The sequence below is a fragment of the Mastomys coucha genome, unplaced genomic scaffold (genome assembly GCF_008632895.1).
Source record: "Mastomys coucha isolate ucsf_1 unplaced genomic scaffold, UCSF_Mcou_1 pScaffold15, whole genome shotgun sequence".
Classification (NCBI taxonomy): domain Eukaryota; kingdom Metazoa; phylum Chordata; class Mammalia; order Rodentia; family Muridae; genus Mastomys; species Mastomys coucha.
Window position 1 is genome coordinate 115,921,344 of NW_022196897.1, and position 19,023 is coordinate 115,940,366.

Here is a 19,023-nt window from a genome sequence, read left to right on the forward strand (position 1 = left end):
AAAAAAAAAAAAAAAAAAAAAAATCCCCTGAGTCCTACCCCTAGGAATACAGAAGTGTGTGTGTATGTGTATGTGTGTATATATGTGTAAGTGTGTGTGTATGTGTGTGTCTGTGTGCATGTGTTTGTGGTGTGTGTGTCTGTGGTGTGGTGTGTGTGTGTGTGTCTGTGGTGTGTGTAGTATGTGTCTGTGGTATGTGTGTGTGTGTCTGTGGTGTGTGTGTGTCTGTGTGTGTATGTGTGTCTGTGGTGTGTGTGTGTGTCTGTGTTGTATGTGTGTGTATGTGTGTGTCTGTGGTGTGTGTGTGTGGTGTGTGTGTGTGTCTGGTGTGTGTCTGTGTTGTATGTGTGTGTATCTGTGGTGTGTGTGTATGTGTGTGTCTGTGGTGTGTGTGTCTGTGGTGTGTGTGTCTGTGGTGTGTGTGTCTGTGGTGTGTGTCTGTGTGTGTGTGTCTGTGTGTGTGTGGTGTGTGTGTGTGTCTGTGGTGTGTGTGTGTGTCTGTGTATGTGTGTGTCTGTGGTGTGTGTGTGTGTCTGTGGTGTGTGTCTGTGGTGTGTGTGTCTGTGGTGTGTGTGTGTGTCTGTGGTGTGTGTGTGTGTCTGTGGTGTGTGTGGTTGATGCCAAGCTTGGCACAGAGCCTGGCCCACTAAATATTTGTTGAATTAATTCTAACCAAATAAATGGAGGAACTGAGACGACTCCCCTGATGCTCGCTGATGTTATGGGAGTAGGAGGTTTTTCTGGGCCACATGGGCTGGGCTTTGTGGAGCTGAGTTCTGCTCCAGGAGGGGTGTCCCCTAAATATTGCTGTTCTCCCCAGCCCTGAATGAACCCACCATCGACTATGGATTCCAGAGGCTACAGAAAGTCATTCCCAGACACCCCGGAGACCCTGAGAGGCTGCCCAAGGTACTCAGAGGAATACTGAAATAAGGATGTCCTGTGGGCGAGAAGGTGAGGAAACCCCTCTGGGGCCACTGTGCGACCCTAAGGGCTGCCCCTTGGTTCTGTCTCCTCCCCTGCCCTAGGAAGTGCTGCTGAAAAGGGCGGCTGACTTGGCGGAGGCCCTGTACGGAGTGCCCAGCAGTAACCAGGTATGGCGCCTCTGCCCGCCTCCCAGCGCGAGGGGCCGGGGCTCTGATCCTGCGCCTGCCGCTGCCCCGGCCGTGCCCCGTTCTTGTCTTCGCAGGAGCTCCTCCTGAAACGTGCGGCGGACGTGGCCGAGGCTCTGTACAGCGCCCCGCGGGCGCCTGCACCACTCGGACCCCTGGCCCCCAGTCATCCGCACCCCGCCGTCGTGGGCATCAACGCTTTCAGCAGCCCTCTGGCCATCGCTGTCGGGGATGCCACACCGGAGCCGGGTGCGTGTCGCAGCCCCTGCCTCAGTAGCGGTGCAACAGAAGAGCCTTGCGCTGCCAGATCGGTTAACAGCCATTCTCCCGCAGGCTATGCCCGTAGCTGCGGCAGCGCATCTCCCCGGTTCGCGCCCAGCCCTGGGTCTCAGCAGAGCAGCTATGGCAGTGGCCTTGGAGCCGGCCTCGGTAGCTATGGCGCACCCGGTGTGACTGGCCTTGGTGTGCCCGGGTCCCCTAGCTTCCTCAATGGCTCCACTGCAACTTCACCTTTCGCCAGTGAGTGTCCCCAGTCCACAGGAAGTGCGCGGGGGTTGGGGTGGGGTTAGCCCGGGGAATGCAGAATGGACTCAGCCCTGCCTTCAGCCCATCCTGGGATGTGGACTTCATTTCCTGCCTTATGCAGGTGGACCCTTGCCTAGCCATGGAGAGCCCTTAGTTGTCCTTTCATGTGGCCACTCCTTGGTTTTGGACTAAATCACAGGGAGCCCCGGGATCCTGAAGCCAAACTTCTTGCACCTTAAGCCCTATTTGCTGACCCACAGTTGTATACATCGCTTCTAGCCCTTCCATGATTGTGAAGCCGCCCTTAATTAGGGGGACCTGTGCTGAAACCTGGTGGACAGCAACCTTTTGGGCCTTCACTGGGACTTCGGGAGGAGGCTGGCGGCCCCTGCTGGAAGCCTAAGGAACCTCTAGAGACTTGGGCTTCCAACTCCTGGCAGTCCCCAGGGATGTGTGGCTCTGGGTTTCAGAAGAACTTCCTGGGGTAGGGAAACAGAGGGGTCCTCTAGGGGCGTGGCGGGGATCCCTGGAGGAGCTTCCTCACCTACTGGACACTCTCTTATTCCTGTCCCGTCCTTCTGAGTGCCTTGAGCAGCCTCTCAGGTTCTCCCAGATGGTTCAGGCAAAACAAGAGAATCCTCTGTGATCAGAGCTGGATTCAGAATTTAGTATCTTAGCCAGGAGCTTTCAGACATTCAACAAGTTACACTCATGAACCTACATTCCTCTCAGTAAATCAGGATCAACAGCACGGCCTGCTTCAGGTGGCTCTCTTACCCGGATATGCCACTGTGCATAGAGAGCCAGACAAAATTCAAAAAGAATGTATGATTCTGCAGGCACAACCCAAACTGTAGGTGCCAACCAACTTCACTCTTCTGTCATCTTGGGTTAAGGCAGTTCCCTTGGATGGATGGATGGATGGATGGATGGATGGATGGATGGACAGACAGTGGGTTTTTTTATGCTTTATTGTTTTGCACTGCCTGTCAGTCCCTTGCAATACTAACGAATTACTCAGCAGATACTTATATACACATACAGTGATAAAGCACTAGGCTTGGCAGACCTTGTTCAGCCCTTCTCACCAGTAAAAACGTCTCTACAGTCACAAGACAGGTTGTCCCTCAAGGCCTGGGGCACTACTAAATCCGAGAAATAGTGGCAACTGCAGGTTCTTCACTTCTGCCTCCCCATTCCCCTGTTTTTCATTACCTGACATAACTTGACTCGTCACCTGCCTAACTTTCCTTACAAGGGTGCTGTTCTTACAGGCTATGAACCAGGCCTGGCACTTACTTTGACCCTGACTTTACTTGTGAAACCCATGGTCCCTCTAAGCCAGAGTCCACACAGGCCATAGCCTTCACGTGTCTCTCCCAAAGCAAGTCTCTCCTGGACTTAGCCCAGGATCAGGTCCCACTGCTCCACATCCTTTCAGTTCTGAGACAGTCGACCTCACAGCCTTTTTCTAGGTTTCCCTTGTGTTCGCATGGCTCACCCTTTCCCGGAGACACAACAGCACTGGGCAGCAGTGACGGCTGCCCCAGTGCACAGTCTATCCCGGGCCACCCCATGCAATAAGATCAGAACTTCCAGAGGCGCTTATGCCCTGCTTCACCATCAGCAGGGACATTCTGGGCTCTACACAGGCCTGTTTCCATCTCAGAATATGCTTACACAGGCCCATATCCATTCCCAACGTGCAGGGTGCTTTGTGACACCACACCAGTGTGTCATTCTCATTGAGTTTGCCAAGGTGTCTCTAAAATGTCATCAGAATTGTCCTAGCCAATTGTGCTGGAGCTGTCTATGTCTCTTCTTGGCCTTCAGTATTTGTTATTAGCAAGTCTAGAACTCCATAACTCTGCAAAATGTGGCTACTAGCTCTCTAGGCCTTGACATTGATATCAAGTGACACACTTCATTATGTCCAAGGATACATGAAAAATGTCCAGAAAAATGCTAGCACTGAGCATTTTCTTCAAGGAGATGGTGACCGTGACTAAGGACATTAGAATAGGGTAGCGATTGAAGTCATTTTTGTATCAATGGTTCTGATGTCAAAAACCTTCTCAGGCCACAGACTTCTTCCAGGAAGTCTGTACCTGCTGTCCATTGCCTGCCAGTTGAGGTTGTAGAGAGGTGGAACTGGGAGACCTTAGACAGGAGCCCGAGTAGATACAGGAGGCTTCCAGGGTCCATCTGAAGAAGACAGGGGGCCTTGAGTTAAAGTGGAAAGAAACAGTGTCCCGGGTGGGGAGAACAAAATGTAGGGTTTGCTGGGTGGGAATGCTCATTCATTACCTCAGAGGTGGCACATACACCGAGACTTCATTCCTATCACCTTACTCCAACTTTGCTGTGACCCTTGAACTTTGATGTTGGCAACACACACTTATAAGCATTTCAGAATTCCAGCGGTTTCAGCAGGAATTCCTATCTTTCCCTCTCTTTTTTATCTCCGGTTGTTGGGAGCATTTCCCACTGTTTGTTTTCACTGGGATTGATCCTGTCATTTCCATCCTTGAATGTGATGACCGAAACTCCGAAAAAAGACAAGGACTGATCCAGGGCCCAGAGGCTCCCAGTTTACCTCTAGACATTACCTTGTAGTGGTCTCCGTAGGAAGGCCACACCCCACGCAGCCCGGTCCACAGGGACTCACTGCCCACGTGACACCCCAACCCTGCTCACTCTGGTGCTGTCTCGTTGTGTCTCCCACTGCTTTCCTTGACGCACCTGCCCCTTCCTCGCCCCGCCCCGGAGTCATGCCCTCTAGCCCCCCGCTGGCGGCTGCATCTTCCATGTCCCTTCCGGCTGCCGCCCCCACCACCAGCGTCTTCTCCTTCTCACCTGTCAACATGATCTGCGCTGTCAAGCAGAGGAGCGCCTTCGCCCCTGTGCTGCGCCCACCCAGCTCCCCATCGCAGGCCTGCCCCAGAGCCCACAGAGAGGGGCTTCCAGGTGAGCAATCGAGGCTGCCTCACAGTAACCTGAGGGAAGGGCCTACTCCATCTAGACGTCACCAAAGCCCCACGCTGTTGACTAGTTGCTTTTGGAGGGTGTCCAGCAAGAGGCTCTGTGGGTGTTCAGGAAGGCGCAGCTGGATTCCACTTCCTCGAACCTTAAAGCTTGAAGTGTCCTGGCCTCTGTCTAGACCCGCTCAACCGAACACTTGGCTAAGAAGATTGAAATCCCACTTGGAAAAGGCCCTGGTAGTCCAGCCCTGTTCAATCGAGCCCAGAGCAAAGACCCAACTCCCAAGAGCTGAAAGAACCTTTCTCCTGTGTCCACCAGAGGGACATACCACTCTGAGACTGGGTCATCTAATGAACAAGACGGCACTGAGCTGAGAGACCTGAGGGGTCCCCCTCACCTTTCCATCCATAGTGCTGGCCCCACACAAGTGCCAGAGAGATTGACAGCCTGTAGGAAGGTTATATATGCTGCCTTCTATCTTCAGCCCAGAGAACAGGCAGGTAAACTCTCCAGGCCACAGCATGCTTACTTCTCTCTCTCCTTGGTGACCACAGACCAGCCTTTTGAAGATACTGACAAGTTCCACTCTGCAGCCCGGGGACTCCAGGGCCTGGCATACTCCTAATTATGGTATGTGTCCACTGGGTCTTTCCCTTTCTGGGCCTGGGATGTTTTAGCAGGGTTGGGTAGTTGGGGTCCAAGTCTTCTTTTCTTTGTCTGCATAGCTGACCAAAGAACATGCTGAGAGAAAGGGCTTCCTATCTCCTTGCAGCCAACCTCCCTCCAAGACTTTATTCTCTCCTCTCCCCACCAGGTCCACAGGTGCTGTCCCCAATGAGGCTGGACTGGAGGTCTTTCTGGGCTCAACGTTCATGGCCGGATGGCACCACACACAGATATAGGGTCAGGACTTCGGGTGGACCTCAGTCCCTGGGATACACAGGGAGAGGCCTTCACCTCTGTGCTGGAGGCCCCCTCATACCTACAGACCCTCATACTTACCTCTCTTTCTTGGGGCACATTAGAAGCCCAGCACTGTGAGGATGTTCTTGGCAAGAGAGCATCATAGGGAGGTGTTGGGATGTCGGGCCTTTCTACTGGATCGGTTCCTCTGTAAGAGATGGATTTTGTGCAGACCAGAGATGTTGGTAAGATGAGCAAGAACTGGGAACTGTGGGAAAGAGAATAGCTCAGGGAGAGGTCATCTAGAGAGGCCCTGTTTGCATCTGACCAATCACACCTGACCTAGTAGCCACCTTCTCTCCTGTGAGCAAGGTGTCTAGCAGTTTCAGGAGGTCCATTCAGGCTCCCATGGAGCTGTCCACAAGCCACTGGACCCCAATGGCTGCCTTCATTTCCTCTGAGAGTAGCACATTCATGCTGATCATATCCCACCTCCCTGTGGGGGTTTTAGGCATGGAAGATGCACAGAAGGGCCTCCTGGATTTTGACTCTGACCCCAATAGATGTTTCATGACATTTGTCCCCCTACCACCACACACCAAGCTCTAGCTGGCCCCAAAGAACAGCCTGGCTATGCCTTGGTGGCCTCACACTCTGATGAGTTTGGACAAAATGGAACAATAAAACCAGATGCAGGTGGCCACGTGGCCTCTCGTGCCTGCTTCCTTTGTCTGATTTTCTTAGAGGCTCTGTAGATCTCTGAGGGCCACTTTGATCCGTGCCCCTGGACAACTTGGTGTCTCAGGCTTTTCTAGTGATCAGCTTAGGAATCAGCCTCTGCTTCTAGATGGATTCAGTCCCAACATGATCAGGAACGTAGAACTTAGTATCTTGATTGTCTGACCATGACCAAGATAAGGATTACCGGACATGTGTGGGAACTCAGGTAGAACAGGTTAAATCTAACCTAGATGTGTAAGAGTCCAGAAGTGAAATCCAGTATCAGAGGCTAGAGAACCTACCTGGGCTGTGGGCAGCTTATGGGTCCCAGGATACCCCTCTGAATCACACTCTAACCCCCTCTTACCTCCTCCCAAGAACCAGATTCCTTTTGGCTTTACCTATTTAAATGGAGCATAGTAAAAAAAAAAAAAAAAAAAAAATCCTTGGCCTATTCACCCATCTAGAGCCCCAGAAGACTCCCAGACCCTGGGACCCTGGGTAAAGTCAGGTTTTCTCTTTCTGAAAGCCATTTTTTTTTTTTTTTTAAAGAATCCACCATTCAGGGAGTCCAATGCCCAATCTGGACCTTGGGCATTTGGAAACCCTGTCTTTATCAACCCCCACACTTATGCCCTGTAGCCTTCTGGGAAAACATCCTTGCCAAAGTGGGTAGGCTTGTCCTGTCCCTAGAGGCCTCCACTTCTTTCTTTGGTATGCTTGGACAGAATCTAGGATTCCGTTCACCTGGGATGCATGGTTGATGTCATCTTGACCTCAGTGCTTGGCCTCCCCTGTTGTCCCTGATGGAAGCCCATGTGATAGACAAGCAAAGCTTATCTACCCAAGCCTGTTCCATTCAACAAGCCCTTTCCTTGCTGTGCAGAGTCCTCCAAGGCCAGCCCTCTGCAGACCTAATCTGTACTGGAGACAACTGGTAACCAGATGGTGGTTACGCTCTAGCCCCCCAAATGGGCCAGGTGCCAGGATCAATATAAAGTGAGATATGGTATCTAACTGTTCTCAGTGGTCCCACCTTACTACTTAAGCACCACTTGAATTTACGTGACCTCTCTTATACACACACACACACACACACACACACACACACACACACCAGTTCCAGGTAGACGATACATCAAAAACAATAACCGAGTTCCCTGCAGAAAGATAAACATCCTTCTGCCAAGCGATCTCCAAGGTCTACTCCCCACCGACACAACCAATGTTCTTAATTTAAAATAAAAAAAAAAAAATTGCTATTTGTGTGTGCACGCTTGTGTCACAGGGTGAGTGTGGTGACCAAGGGTCAGAACTAACTTGCAGAAATCTGTTTTCTTCCACAGCGGAATTCTGGAATCAAACTCAGGGTCATTGGGCTTGCTTTGCAAGAGCTTTTACCCACTGAACCATTTGACCAGCCTGGTACACAGTTTAATCTTACATTTTTGATACATTTATTTGTTGATTGATTGATTGATTGTGTGTGTGTGTGTGTGTGTGTGTGTGTGTGTGTGTGTGTGAAGACACAAGCATTAGATGTGTTGGAAGTGGTCCACGTAGACCCCGAGGTGTATCTTCTACGAGATGATTTTCCACAGAGGAAGCAGCCATTACAGCATCTTTCTCCCCTTAGAAATGAGATATTTCACAGTCAGATTCTCTGAAGCCCTGAACTTGTTTCACTTCCCTCCAATCCATGCACATACACCTTTGCACTTTGACCTTCAAGCCAAAGATAGCCTTCTGCTATCACCTCAGTGATAGCAACCACAACCAGTGGGTGATAGAACAGAGTGAGCTAGAGGTCTGATGTTCACAAGAAGCCCATCAGCATGAGAGCCTGGTGGTTGTGAGGCACCGACCACAAGTGGACCCTGCAGTGTTTGCCACTCAACTCTGCCATGCTTGCACTCTCTCCATAGCATTATTAGCTGTGTTTTTCTGGTTGGTTGGTTGGTTGGTTGGTTGGTTGGTTGGTTGGTTGGTAGATAGGTAGGTATTGTTGTTTACAGGTCTTGCCATGCCCACTTGTCTACTCCAGTAAAGTCTGCAGTATCAGGGTTGAAAAGCCTGGTCAAGGACAAGAGGCACTATGACTTCAAAGGGAGTTTGTGCCTCCTGGGTATTCAGTCATTCGTGGCATCTCCCTAACTCAGAGGTAGCCCAGATATGTCCTTGTGAATTCACATGTTAGGTGCCCACCAAGATATGATTGATTGATTGATTTTTTTTGTTTTTTTTTGAGACAGGGTTTCTCTGTATAGCCCTGGCTGTCCTGGAGCTCACTCTGTAGACCAGGCTGGCCTCGAACTCAGAAATCCGCCTGCCTCTGCCTCCCAAGTGCTGGGATTAAAGGCGTGCGCCACCACCGCCTGGCTAAGATATGATTTATTAATAACTAGATAAAATTGGACATTGCTCTTTGTCCTTTACCAATGTTCCAACATCTTAGCCATACCCTGGCTTGGAATTTCGTAAAGAATGTTACCCATCCAGACTAATTGCCTTTGGCATTGTGGGTAGGGCATTGAAGCTTACAGAATGGGAGATTTATCCCAGGGCAAGGTCAAGTAGAATCCTCATTCTCAGTCACATACTGAAGCTGAACCACTCCTAGGAATTATGTATCCCGGACAGGCCTCAAACTCAGAGATCTGCTTGCCTCTGTCTCCTGAGTACTGAGATTAAAAGACTAAACCACCACACCCAGCTAGAATTGACTATTGTGTCTCAGTGACTAGAGGATCAAACGTGCTTGTTTTCAAATGAATAGTCATTGTCCAGCACTGTTTGTTAAACTTGCTTGCTGTCTTTCCCCCATCTGGAGATTTACCATAAATCAATTGTCTAGGCATACAATGGTCCTTTCTGTATCCTTTATTCTGATCTATTGGTCCTTTAGTCTGTCATACACATATATATGTATATATGTGTATATATATGTAACTACAGTATCTTGCTGTATTAAACACCTTGACCAAAAGCAACTGGGGAGGGGAAAAGGCTTATTTCATCTTACCATCCAAGGAAGTCAGAGTAGGAACTCAAGGCAGAAAACTGAAAGCAGGAACTGCTGCAGAAGCCACGTTGGAGCACTGCTTACTGACCTGTTTCCATACTTGCTCAGCCAGCCTGCTTACCTGCCTGCTTGCTTTCTGTCTGTCTGTCTGTCTGTCTGTCTGTCTGTCTGTCTCTCTCTCTCTCTCTCTCTCTCTCTCTCTCTCTCTCTCTCTCTCTCTCTCTCTTTTGGGGGAGGGATTTTGGTTTGGTTGGTTTGTTGTTGTTTGAGTTTTTGTTTGTTTGTTTGTTTTGTTATAAGACAGGGTTTCCCTGTGTAGCCCTGGCTGTCCTGGAACTCTCTGCAGACCAGGCTGGCTTTGAACTCAAAGATCTGCCTGCCTCTACCTCCTGAGTGCTGGGATTAAAGGAGTGTGCCACCACTGCCTGCGTTTAGCTTGCTTTCTTATAGCACTAAGGACCACTGCTCGCATCAGTCATGAAATTTTACCACAGGTTTCCTCACAGGCCATTCTGATATGCCATCTTCTAATTGAGGTTCCCTCTTCTCAAGTGAATATAGGTTATGTTAAGTTCTTATAAAACTAGGCAGAGCATCCAGCAAAGTGTCCACCACAGCTTCCTTTCTGCGAGGTTTTACTGGCGGGCCTTTAGCTTTAGCTTCTGATTCCCCTGCCTGCTTCCCAAGTTCTAGGCTCCTGGGTATGAGGTGCCATGCCCAGGGACATGGTAACTTAAAAATGTGTTTACTATTATTTTTAAAAACCTGCTGGATTTTCATTGAGATTACATTAAACTTAAAAAATTAATTAATGCAGAATTCGCAACTTAAGTTTTTGGATCTAGAAATATCCTTTAAGTAGCTCTCCACTAATTTCACAATTTTAAAAACTTACCAGTGAGGCTCTGACATTCCCAGGGGACACAGTCTCAGAGCAAACTCCCTGATCCTCTGGCTCTCAGGATCTTTCTGTCCCTCCCTCTGAAATGTTCCCCAAGGCTTAGTGGTAAGAGTTACTGGAGATGGATCTCTTAGGACTGGAATCCACAACTCTGCCTTTTGATTGGCTGTAGTTTTCTGTAATGGTCTCTGTGGTAAAGAGAAGTTTCCTGGATGAGGAGTGAGGACTACAGTTATCTGTGGGAATAAGGACAAATATTTAGGAGGTAGTTAGGGGAAACATTCATATAAGTAATATACAGACTGAGCAGGCTGTATTTATATATTTAGAAATATATATGTATTTATATATACATATAGTACATAATAACAATGAAAAAGAAGCTATAAATTTGAAGGAGAGAAAGGAAGGTTATATGGGAGGGTTGGAGGGAAGAACGGGAAGGAGGGAATTATTAATAACCTCAAAAAATAAATAATTTTAAAGAATATTTTAAAGACTTACCATAAAAGTCTTGCACATCTTTCACCTTCAGTATTTCATATTATTATACATTTGTTATAAATATTTAGATGAATGTCTCTTAGAAGCACAAGTGATTTTTTAAATAATATCTTTGAATCTAGCAACTTCATTCATTCAGTAGTATTTTTAATTTTTAATTAATTAATTAATTTATTTATTTTTGGTTTTTTGAGACAGAGTTTCTCTGTATAGCCCTGGCTGCCCTAGAGCTCACTCTGTAGACCAGGCTGGCCTCGAACTCAGAAATCCACCTGCCCCTGCCTCCCAAGTCCTGGGATTAAAGGCGTATGCCACCACTGCCCGGCCATTCAGTAGTACTTTGTCAATAGATTACCTTAAGTATGTATCTTTCATAATTACCTGACTATTTCATCTGCAAACATCTTGACTTGCTGTTTTATTTTAATTTCGATTTCATGTCTGGTTAGAATCTTCAGTATGATGTTGAATATGAGTAGTGATAGAGGACATCTTTATTCTAGATCCTGGATAGCAGGCTTTTAGCACTTTATATCATGTTTGGTTTACAGTTATCATTGAATATAATTTTAATTAAAATTATGGCTGAATTCCATATTTTTGAAATGCTTTTCTACATATCTTAAGGTAATTGAATGATTTTCTGCATTATTTTGTTGATGTGCTGAATCACATTAGTTGTGTGTCAGTTCTAAGCCATTGCATTAACTGTAGAATGACATGTTTAATGATGGGCTGCTCCATGTCCTCTGCTCAGGTATAAACTGATAACTATTAGGGCCCTACTCTCTTCCTCTCTCTCTCCTACTCTTGTCCATTCTAGTTCTTGGCACATAAAAATGTGCGTTTCTGTGACTTCTGGGAAGCAAAATGCAGAAATCGACATGCCATATTAATATTTCTTCCCATGGTAGATGCTGGTACCTTCTGGGATCCAGGGAGGAGAAAAATACAAGAACAAAAAATGACACGTGGTCCATAATGACTCAGGTCTTTAGTGTCTGTGTGACTCCAGCCTAGCAAGGCTCCACAGCTCTGGGTCCCTCTATTGGAGATCCAGAAGAACCTTAGCGAGTTCTCCTGCCCAGAAACCCCTGTATCTACTCACTGCCCAAAGGTGTCCAAGATTGTCACTTGGCCTGAATAAGATGTCAGGGGGAGGGGAATAAAAAAAAAAAAAGATGTGAGTGCCCAGGAGGTTTAAGGGAGGGGTTCTGGGTTAGAGCTGTAGAGCTCTCTCTAAGGAGGATGAGTGGGAGGGTTTTGAGTGCAGAGACTCCAGCCAGAGATAGAATAAACTACAAAGAGAAAGAGGCTTCCCAGCAGGGGAGTAACAGAACAAGGCTGGGTTTGTCTTTTTATTTCCTGTTGATCTCTGTTCTTTGAGAGCAAAGGAGCAGAGCATTTAAAGGGGAAGGAAGATGTCATCAAATAGCAGATTTGCTGTTCAATAAGACCTACTATTTTAAATATTTATTTTACTTTTTAGCTAAACGCTCATTTGTGTGTGTAAGGGGAGAGAGGGGGAGAGAGAGAGAATCTGAGGTCAGAGGCCTTTGGATGCTCCTGGAGAGAGAGAGTTACAGGCCACCTACTCTGGAACTGGAAACTGAACTCAGGTCCTCTGCAAAAGCAGTGTTTATGCTTAACACTGCCCCACTTCTCCAGCCCCAGGGCCCAGCCTGTTAGCATTTTAGCTGTACAACGCTTTTCTCTTCTGTCTGCCAGCCTGAGAATGAAAGTCCCTGTGCATCCTTGGCTCTATGGAGGCCTGGTAGCCATCATGAGCCAGCCCCCTGTTGTGCACTCATGCACTAACCCAGGTGGACAGAGGAGACCTCAGTCATTTTTGGATTACCTATTCAAATCCAACCTGTGTTGGCTTCTGTGGTAATAACGAGTTTCTCCCGGCCACTCCCAGAGCTGTTCTTAGAAGCTGGGCCTAAGAACCTTGCCAAGATAAACTGGTTACTGGTGAAATGTGGTGGAACAGCTGCTGAAAATGCCCAAACTTGGCAGGCCTGTAATAGGCCTACTGCTTCCCCAGCATGGAGCACTACAGAGTCAGGCCAGGCCAGAAGCATTTGCTAAAGGCTGCCAGACATCGCTCTGAGCTCCTTGTTGACTGAGGCCATGTCTGTCTCACCTGAAAACTGAAGAGCCCATCACCACCCTCAGGGCTGACCGAACTCCAAATCCAGTTCCCCTAGGAGCAGCTCAGCATCAAGGTGTGGGAAGGATGCAAGGGAGGTGTGTGGTGGGTATGAGTATGCAGTAGCAGGAGAAAGAGCTCCAGCGAGACCTTCCCTTCCCTCCACATAGCGGATGTGATGGTGTTACACTGCTGTTAAATCCATAATTCATTCAGCGTGCACTATAATCTGAGGTACCGGTCCATGGAAGCAGAGCCTAAAGAGATTTGGATATGCACGGAAGTTCTCTCTGGAAGAAGAGAAAACGCATGGTGCAATTCAGCATAATGGCATCTGCATGGAAATCCAGTGCCATCCCAGTTCTGAGGCTGCAGCATAACACAGCAGGATCTTCTTTGTAAAAAAGATACAGTTCTATTATTCCTGGCTGCTGAGTGCCTGAGTGGTGACCTGGGTGAAGCGACTCCCATTTGGCTATGGGCAATACATGGGAGAAGGAAACAACTGTGCACAAAGTTAGTAGCCAGTGCTCACCACAATGGAGGATGGCAAAGAGGATCTCAGGGAGACACTGAGCCCTCTGTACCAATCTGCCTAGTGTTTCCAGGAAAAGGAGTTAGGCCTTCCTTTGTGTGTCCCCTTCTACTGCAAGTGAAGCTTAGAGAATGCATCCTAGCCCTCTGAAAGGCAAAGGATGTGCGTCCACACACAACCCCAGATGAAGCTGTCAGAACTCTGCTGCAGAGGTAGACACAGACAGCAAGTAAGTGCTCGGCTCAACCATCGTCAGTTGTTGGAGGGGTGATGCTGCTGTTTGAATTAGAATTTCTATTTCTGTCATTAAATACACCTTGACGAGGAAAGAATTTATTTCAGCTTACAATTCTCAGGCCACATTCCATCACTGAGGGAAGTTGGGACAGGACAGGAACCTGGAAGGGAGAGCTGATGCAGAGCTGATGGAGGAGTGCTGCTTCCTGGCTTGCTCACCATGTCTTGTTTAGCCTGCTTTCTTATAACATTCTTATAGCACCAGCCCAGGGGTGACATTGCCACAGTGAGCTGGCCCCTCCCACACCAATACCAATCATTCAGAAAACTTCCCCCTCGCATCCCACAGGCAATCTTACAGGGACATTTTCTCAGTTAAGATTCTCTCTTCCCAAAAATGTCTGGATTCGCATCAGATTGGCAAAACCACTTACCACAGGGTCTACATTAGTTCAGTTGAACCGTAGCTTTTGTTGCCAGAGGCATTGCTAAAAGCTGCTCAAAAGCTTGCCCATTCCCTCATCACACTCCCACAGGTTGGGTTACCTATCTCTTCTCCCTTCCCTTCTAGATCCGGTAACCCCTGCTACTCCCAGGGTCGGATGAGGGACGGAGATCTACTGTCCCGAGTCTCACTAGAGCCACTCAACATCAAGTCCTATTCTCCTGGTCCTTTGCAAAACAAAACAAAGCAAAAACAAACAAACAAAAGAAGCTGCTCTATTTATTTCTCTGTACTCCTGGGTCAGTGGCCCTAATTAGCAGTCTTCCTTAGGCAGCTTTGGGTACCAGGATCAACAGAGCCAATGATAGAATGACACAAAGGAGGTGAAGCAGAGCCTAGGAGACATGGGAAGACACCCAGGAAACAAAGATAGCATTCTCTGGGAGGTTAAGTGTTGAGAGGGAAGCCCTGAGCAGAGCTAAGGAGGAAGAACAGGTTCTAAGACAGAACTCTGGAGAGAGATTATAAAAAAGTATTCATAGCTAACTCCACAGACAAAACCGTCCTGCTTCCGGCTACCCCAGCAAAGGCCTGGTGGAAAGCATCAGTTTTGACTCCCCTGGAATTGCAGGGAGCTGTGTCAGGTAAGAGCAAGCTGAGACCTGTGGTGATTGTCCATGCCAGGTAGTAAGGAAGCCACCTCCCACCCACAATGTCCTCTGACTTCTCAGTGAAGACCACTTAGAAAACCAGCATTTTCACCCCTGTTCCACAGCCACAAGTGCTGCTCTGCCTCCCTTTGGGGCTAATGTCACTAGAAGAATAGTGGTGAGGACCATAGCTCAAAGTTAGCCTTTCCCTGACACCATGGGGTCACAGGAGATGACACTTAGAGCCAGAGTCCCTTCCCTTGCCTATCATTAAAAGAAACAGCCCTGGGGCTGGAGAGATGGCTTAGTGGCTAAGAGCACTGACTGCTCTTCCGAAGGTCCTGAGTTCAAATCCCAGCAACCACATGGTGGTTCACAACCATCACTATCAGATACACCTTCTTCTGGTGTATCTAAAGACTACACCAGTCTACACAGTAACTACAGTGTACTTAAATAAGTCTTTAAAAATAAATAAATAAATACATAATGAATAATAAATAAATAAATCTTAAAAAAAAAAAAAGAAAGAAAGAAACAGCCCCTTAGGAACCAACCTTGGTCATGTGGGGAATCTGGATTTTTTACTTCCTTTGGACAAATCACTGCCCTACACACAACCCCAGACAGGCACCAGTAAAAAGCTAGTTATACTACAAAGTTGTCAGGTATTGTGGCACAGGTCTTTAATCCCAGCACTACAGAGGCAAAGAGAGCTACATCCCTGGTCTATATATCAAGTTCCAGGCCAGGCAGGAAGACAAAGTGAAGCCATGTCTCAAAACAAATAAAACATTTCTAATGAAGCTGGGTGGTGGTGGCACATGCCTTTCATCTCAGCACCTGGGAGGTGGGGGAAGATGGATATAAAATTGAGGCCAGCCCAGTCTACAGAGCAAGTTCCAGGAGGCCCAGAGCTATGTGGAGAAACTCTGTCTTGGAAACAAAACAAATCTAATAAAAATGACCTTGGATGCATCACAAAATTAATATAATTTGCAGGGATGATTCTAAAGTGATTGACAGATGAGGATGAATACACTTGGAGCAAAATGAAAATGGCCTTAGCAAAAAGAGTAGAGATGTGAATAAGCAAATTAAAATATTAGAACTGAAAAATACAGTTACGGTAGAAACTTCAACAATAAAAAAATAATAAAATTAATACTACTCCTAGGTTCAACAATGAAATGAAGGGTATAAACAAACCAAAATAAAAATCAATGAACTCAACAGACAAACAAGAATGACCAAAACTTTCCATTACCCTGACCACAAGGATGCTGTTTTCAAAGCAGCCCCTCTGGCTGGGCCTGAATCCCAACCTACTTCCACACACTTGAATTTTTTTATAAACGTATGGTTTTAAAACAACCGTGCCTTCGAAATTCACATGACTTTAGAGAGAATGTCAATGTGTTGGCTGTGTTTCCCCAATCTTCTCTGCATGAAGGCTTTACTAGGTAATAGTTTCTCATTAAACTTGGAGCCTATGGTCTAGCCTTTGCTGACTTGGGCATATTGAGCTTGAGCTCTATACCACAGACTTAGACCACTTTTGTCCTGATCACTGTTGGTTGCAAATAGGTTTCATTTTGAGCACAGTGCATTTGAAAGAAAATGCTTTAATTATTATTCCTTGAGAATAATAGTTCAGAGAAGAGAACACACAGAAATACAGAAATAATTTTACCTTCCCCTGCACCAAAGATGATGCCCGGCACATGTCATAGAATGTTCTAGTTCTTCCATGGATACCAGAATGCATGGTCTTCACTCAGAATGAGATGGTGTCTAGGTCAGGGTCTTACTGCTGTAAAGAGACACCATGACCAAGGCAACTTTTTATAAAGAAACAGATTTAATTGGGGCTGGGTTATACAGTTTCAGTGGTTCAGCCCATTATCATCATAGTGGGAGGCATGACAATGTGCAGGCAAACATGGTCCTGGAAGGAGAGTTCTACATCTTGATCTGAAGGCTGCCAGGAGGAGACTCTCGTCCACACTGAGTGGGGCTTGAGGACCAGGAACCCTCAAAACCCACCTCTACAGTGACACACGTCCTCCAACAAGGCCACACCCATTCCAACAAGGCAACACCTAATAGTGCCACTTCCCATGGGCCAAGCATACTCAAACCACCACAAATGGTATATGTACTTTAAATCATCTCTGGATTACTTATAATGTCTGACATAATAGAACACTATACTTATAGTTATTATATTTTATCATTTAATAGTGATGAAAAATCTACACATATTTCATACAAATTCTGCTTTTTTTCTGAATATTCCTGATTTTAAGTTTATTGAACAAACTCAAGAATTCTGAAGACTGAGCATGCTCCTCGATGAGGAGCTGGCTGTTTCTGTATCTAAATCCTTTGCTCCCTTCCTTGTGAAAATAAATCACAGCATTGTGATTAGTCCCCATATTCCAGTAGATAGCCTAGCTGGCCTTTTCCACTTTAAAACTTCAGCAAAATATAAGGCCTTGCATATTCAGAGTTTACCTCTTGCCGCTGAGAGCTCATGCATTACCAAGCTTTGGAATGCTAACCAAGCTGTGCCTCCTCTGCCCACACAGCATGCTATCAGGAGTCAGAGGGTAGTAGTGCTCTGCATGATGGTGATGTGGGTCAGATGCCTTCCAACTAGATGGCAGAGAAGCCAGAAAAGTTAGCGTAGCATGAGGTAAAACCCTAAGCTCATAGTTTTGTCCATTCTGTCTAAGTGAAACTACTTCTGACCCTTTCTAACTAGAACAAAATCCTAATATGGAATTCACCTTAATGACAAGCAAACTAGATGGTCATTTCAATAAAAGCAGAAAAAGCACTTGTCTAAACTAATACTCAATATGAAAATTTCTAGCAAACTAGTCACATGGTGGCACATGACTTTAATCCTGGCACTCCGGAGGGAGAGAGGCAGTTGGATCTCTGAGTTTGAGGCCAGACTGGTCTACAGAGTGAGTTTCTTGGACAGCCAGGGCTACACAGAGAGATCCTGTCTCAAAACAAAACAAAACCAACAGCAAAATCTAACAACTAACAAGAAACTGAAGCCTTGTAACCGTAAAGTCAAGACAAGCTCTGTTTGCTTATCACTCTCTGGCTGGTGTGAACTGGGAAGTGTATCCCTCTCACCAGAGCAGAGAAGTTTTCAGTTATCTCTTAACCCCTACTTGATATTGGCATAGTAAATAAATAAACATATCAATCAATAAATAAATTAATAATAAAATAAAAAAAATGCTTAACAGTAGAAGGAAGAAAATGATAACTACTTTCATATAATGTAATAATCTGTGAGGAAATCTTTCTTTGAAAAGCTTTGTGGGGAACTGAAGACATGACCCTGTGATTTACAGCACCGGCTGCTCTTGAAGAAGACCCATATTCAGTCCCCAGCACCCACATGGCAGTTCACAACCACCTGTAACTCTAGTTCCAGGGAATCCAGTGACCTCTTCTCTCTATCCAGCACAGTATTAATAGTAACAGCAATAATAAAAGTGACAGGACATTTGGTCTCTCCTAAGACCTCCCTCAGAGTTTCTGCCTTCCCCCAGTATCTTTAAAAAGAAAAGAGAGGTATGGTGTGTGTGTGTTCTTTTCTCTCTCTCTCCCTCTCTCCCTCTCTCTTTCTCCTTCCCTCCCTCTCTCCCTCTCTCCCTCCCTCCCTCCCCACCCCAGGACTGGGACTGGACCTTGTATATGTTAAACAAATGCTTTACCACTGAACTGTGACCCCAGCCCCCTCTTTCTTTCTCCTTATAAGGACACCAGTCACATTAGACCAGAGCCAAAATGGTTTAGTCTTTATTCCCATGGCTTTATCTCCACGTTTAGTCACATTCTAACAAGTAGAGTCTGTAAGAGTGTGAGAGGTAAGTTTGGGGCCGGGCAGTGATGGTGCACACCTTTAGTCCCAGCACTCTGAGTTTGAGGCCAGCCAAAGTGAGTTTCAGGACAGCCAGGGCTACACAGAGAAACCCTGTCTCAAAAGCAAAACAAAACAAAACAAGCAAGTTTGGAGTCACAAAGGAGACTACCAGAGGAGCAAGCACCAGAAGCAAGGAGTGCACGTGGCTTCCAGCCTCCTAAGTGATGACTGTGTCTTTCCCCTCATTGGCTGAGATCACAGTCTTTTGTCATTGGCTAGGTTTTTTTTTTATTAGATATTTTCTTTATTTACATGTCATATGATATCTCCTTTCCCAGTTTCCCCTCTGAAAAAAAGAAAAAAATAAAATAAAAATAAAAGCAAAACAAAACAAAAAACCCCCGTTCCCTCCTCCCTCCCCCTGCTCACCAACCCACTCTGTC

At 46.6% G+C, this 19,023-nt stretch overlaps 1 protein-coding gene and 1 long non-coding RNA gene across 7 annotated transcripts in view; one reads left to right on the plus strand and one right to left on the minus strand.

The window, feature by feature from the left end:
- Ebf4 (EBF family member 4) overlaps positions 1-7,504 on the plus strand; it is a 72,140-nt gene extending 64,636 nt beyond the window's left edge. For 4 of the 6 annotated variants that reach the window (XM_031371893.1, XM_031371896.1, XM_031371892.1 and 1 more), the window contains 7 exons: positions 821-909; positions 1,029-1,094; positions 1,190-1,361; positions 1,446-1,631; positions 4,407-4,604; positions 5,174-5,249; positions 5,434-7,504. In XM_031371893.1, the coding sequence (XP_031227753.1) occupies positions 821-909; positions 1,029-1,094; positions 1,190-1,361; positions 1,446-1,631; positions 4,407-4,604; positions 5,174-5,244 (782 nt within the window). In that variant the 3' untranslated portion in view covers positions 5,245-5,249; positions 5,434-7,504. Of the gene's footprint in view, positions 1-820; positions 910-1,028; positions 1,095-1,189; positions 1,362-1,445; positions 1,632-1,916; positions 2,752-4,406; positions 4,605-5,173; positions 5,250-5,433 lie in introns of those variants that run through there. The other 2 variants (XM_031371898.1, XM_031371897.1) reach the window with 2 other exon arrangements.
- LOC116090928 lies at positions 2,591-4,809 on the minus strand. The gene is made up of 2 exons (XR_004118852.1): positions 4,494-4,809; positions 2,591-3,842 (listed from the first exon to the last, which is right to left on the minus strand). It is a non-coding gene; the product is annotated as an uncharacterized LOC116090928 (long non-coding RNA).
- Positions 7,505-19,023: the final 11,519 nt, after the last annotated feature.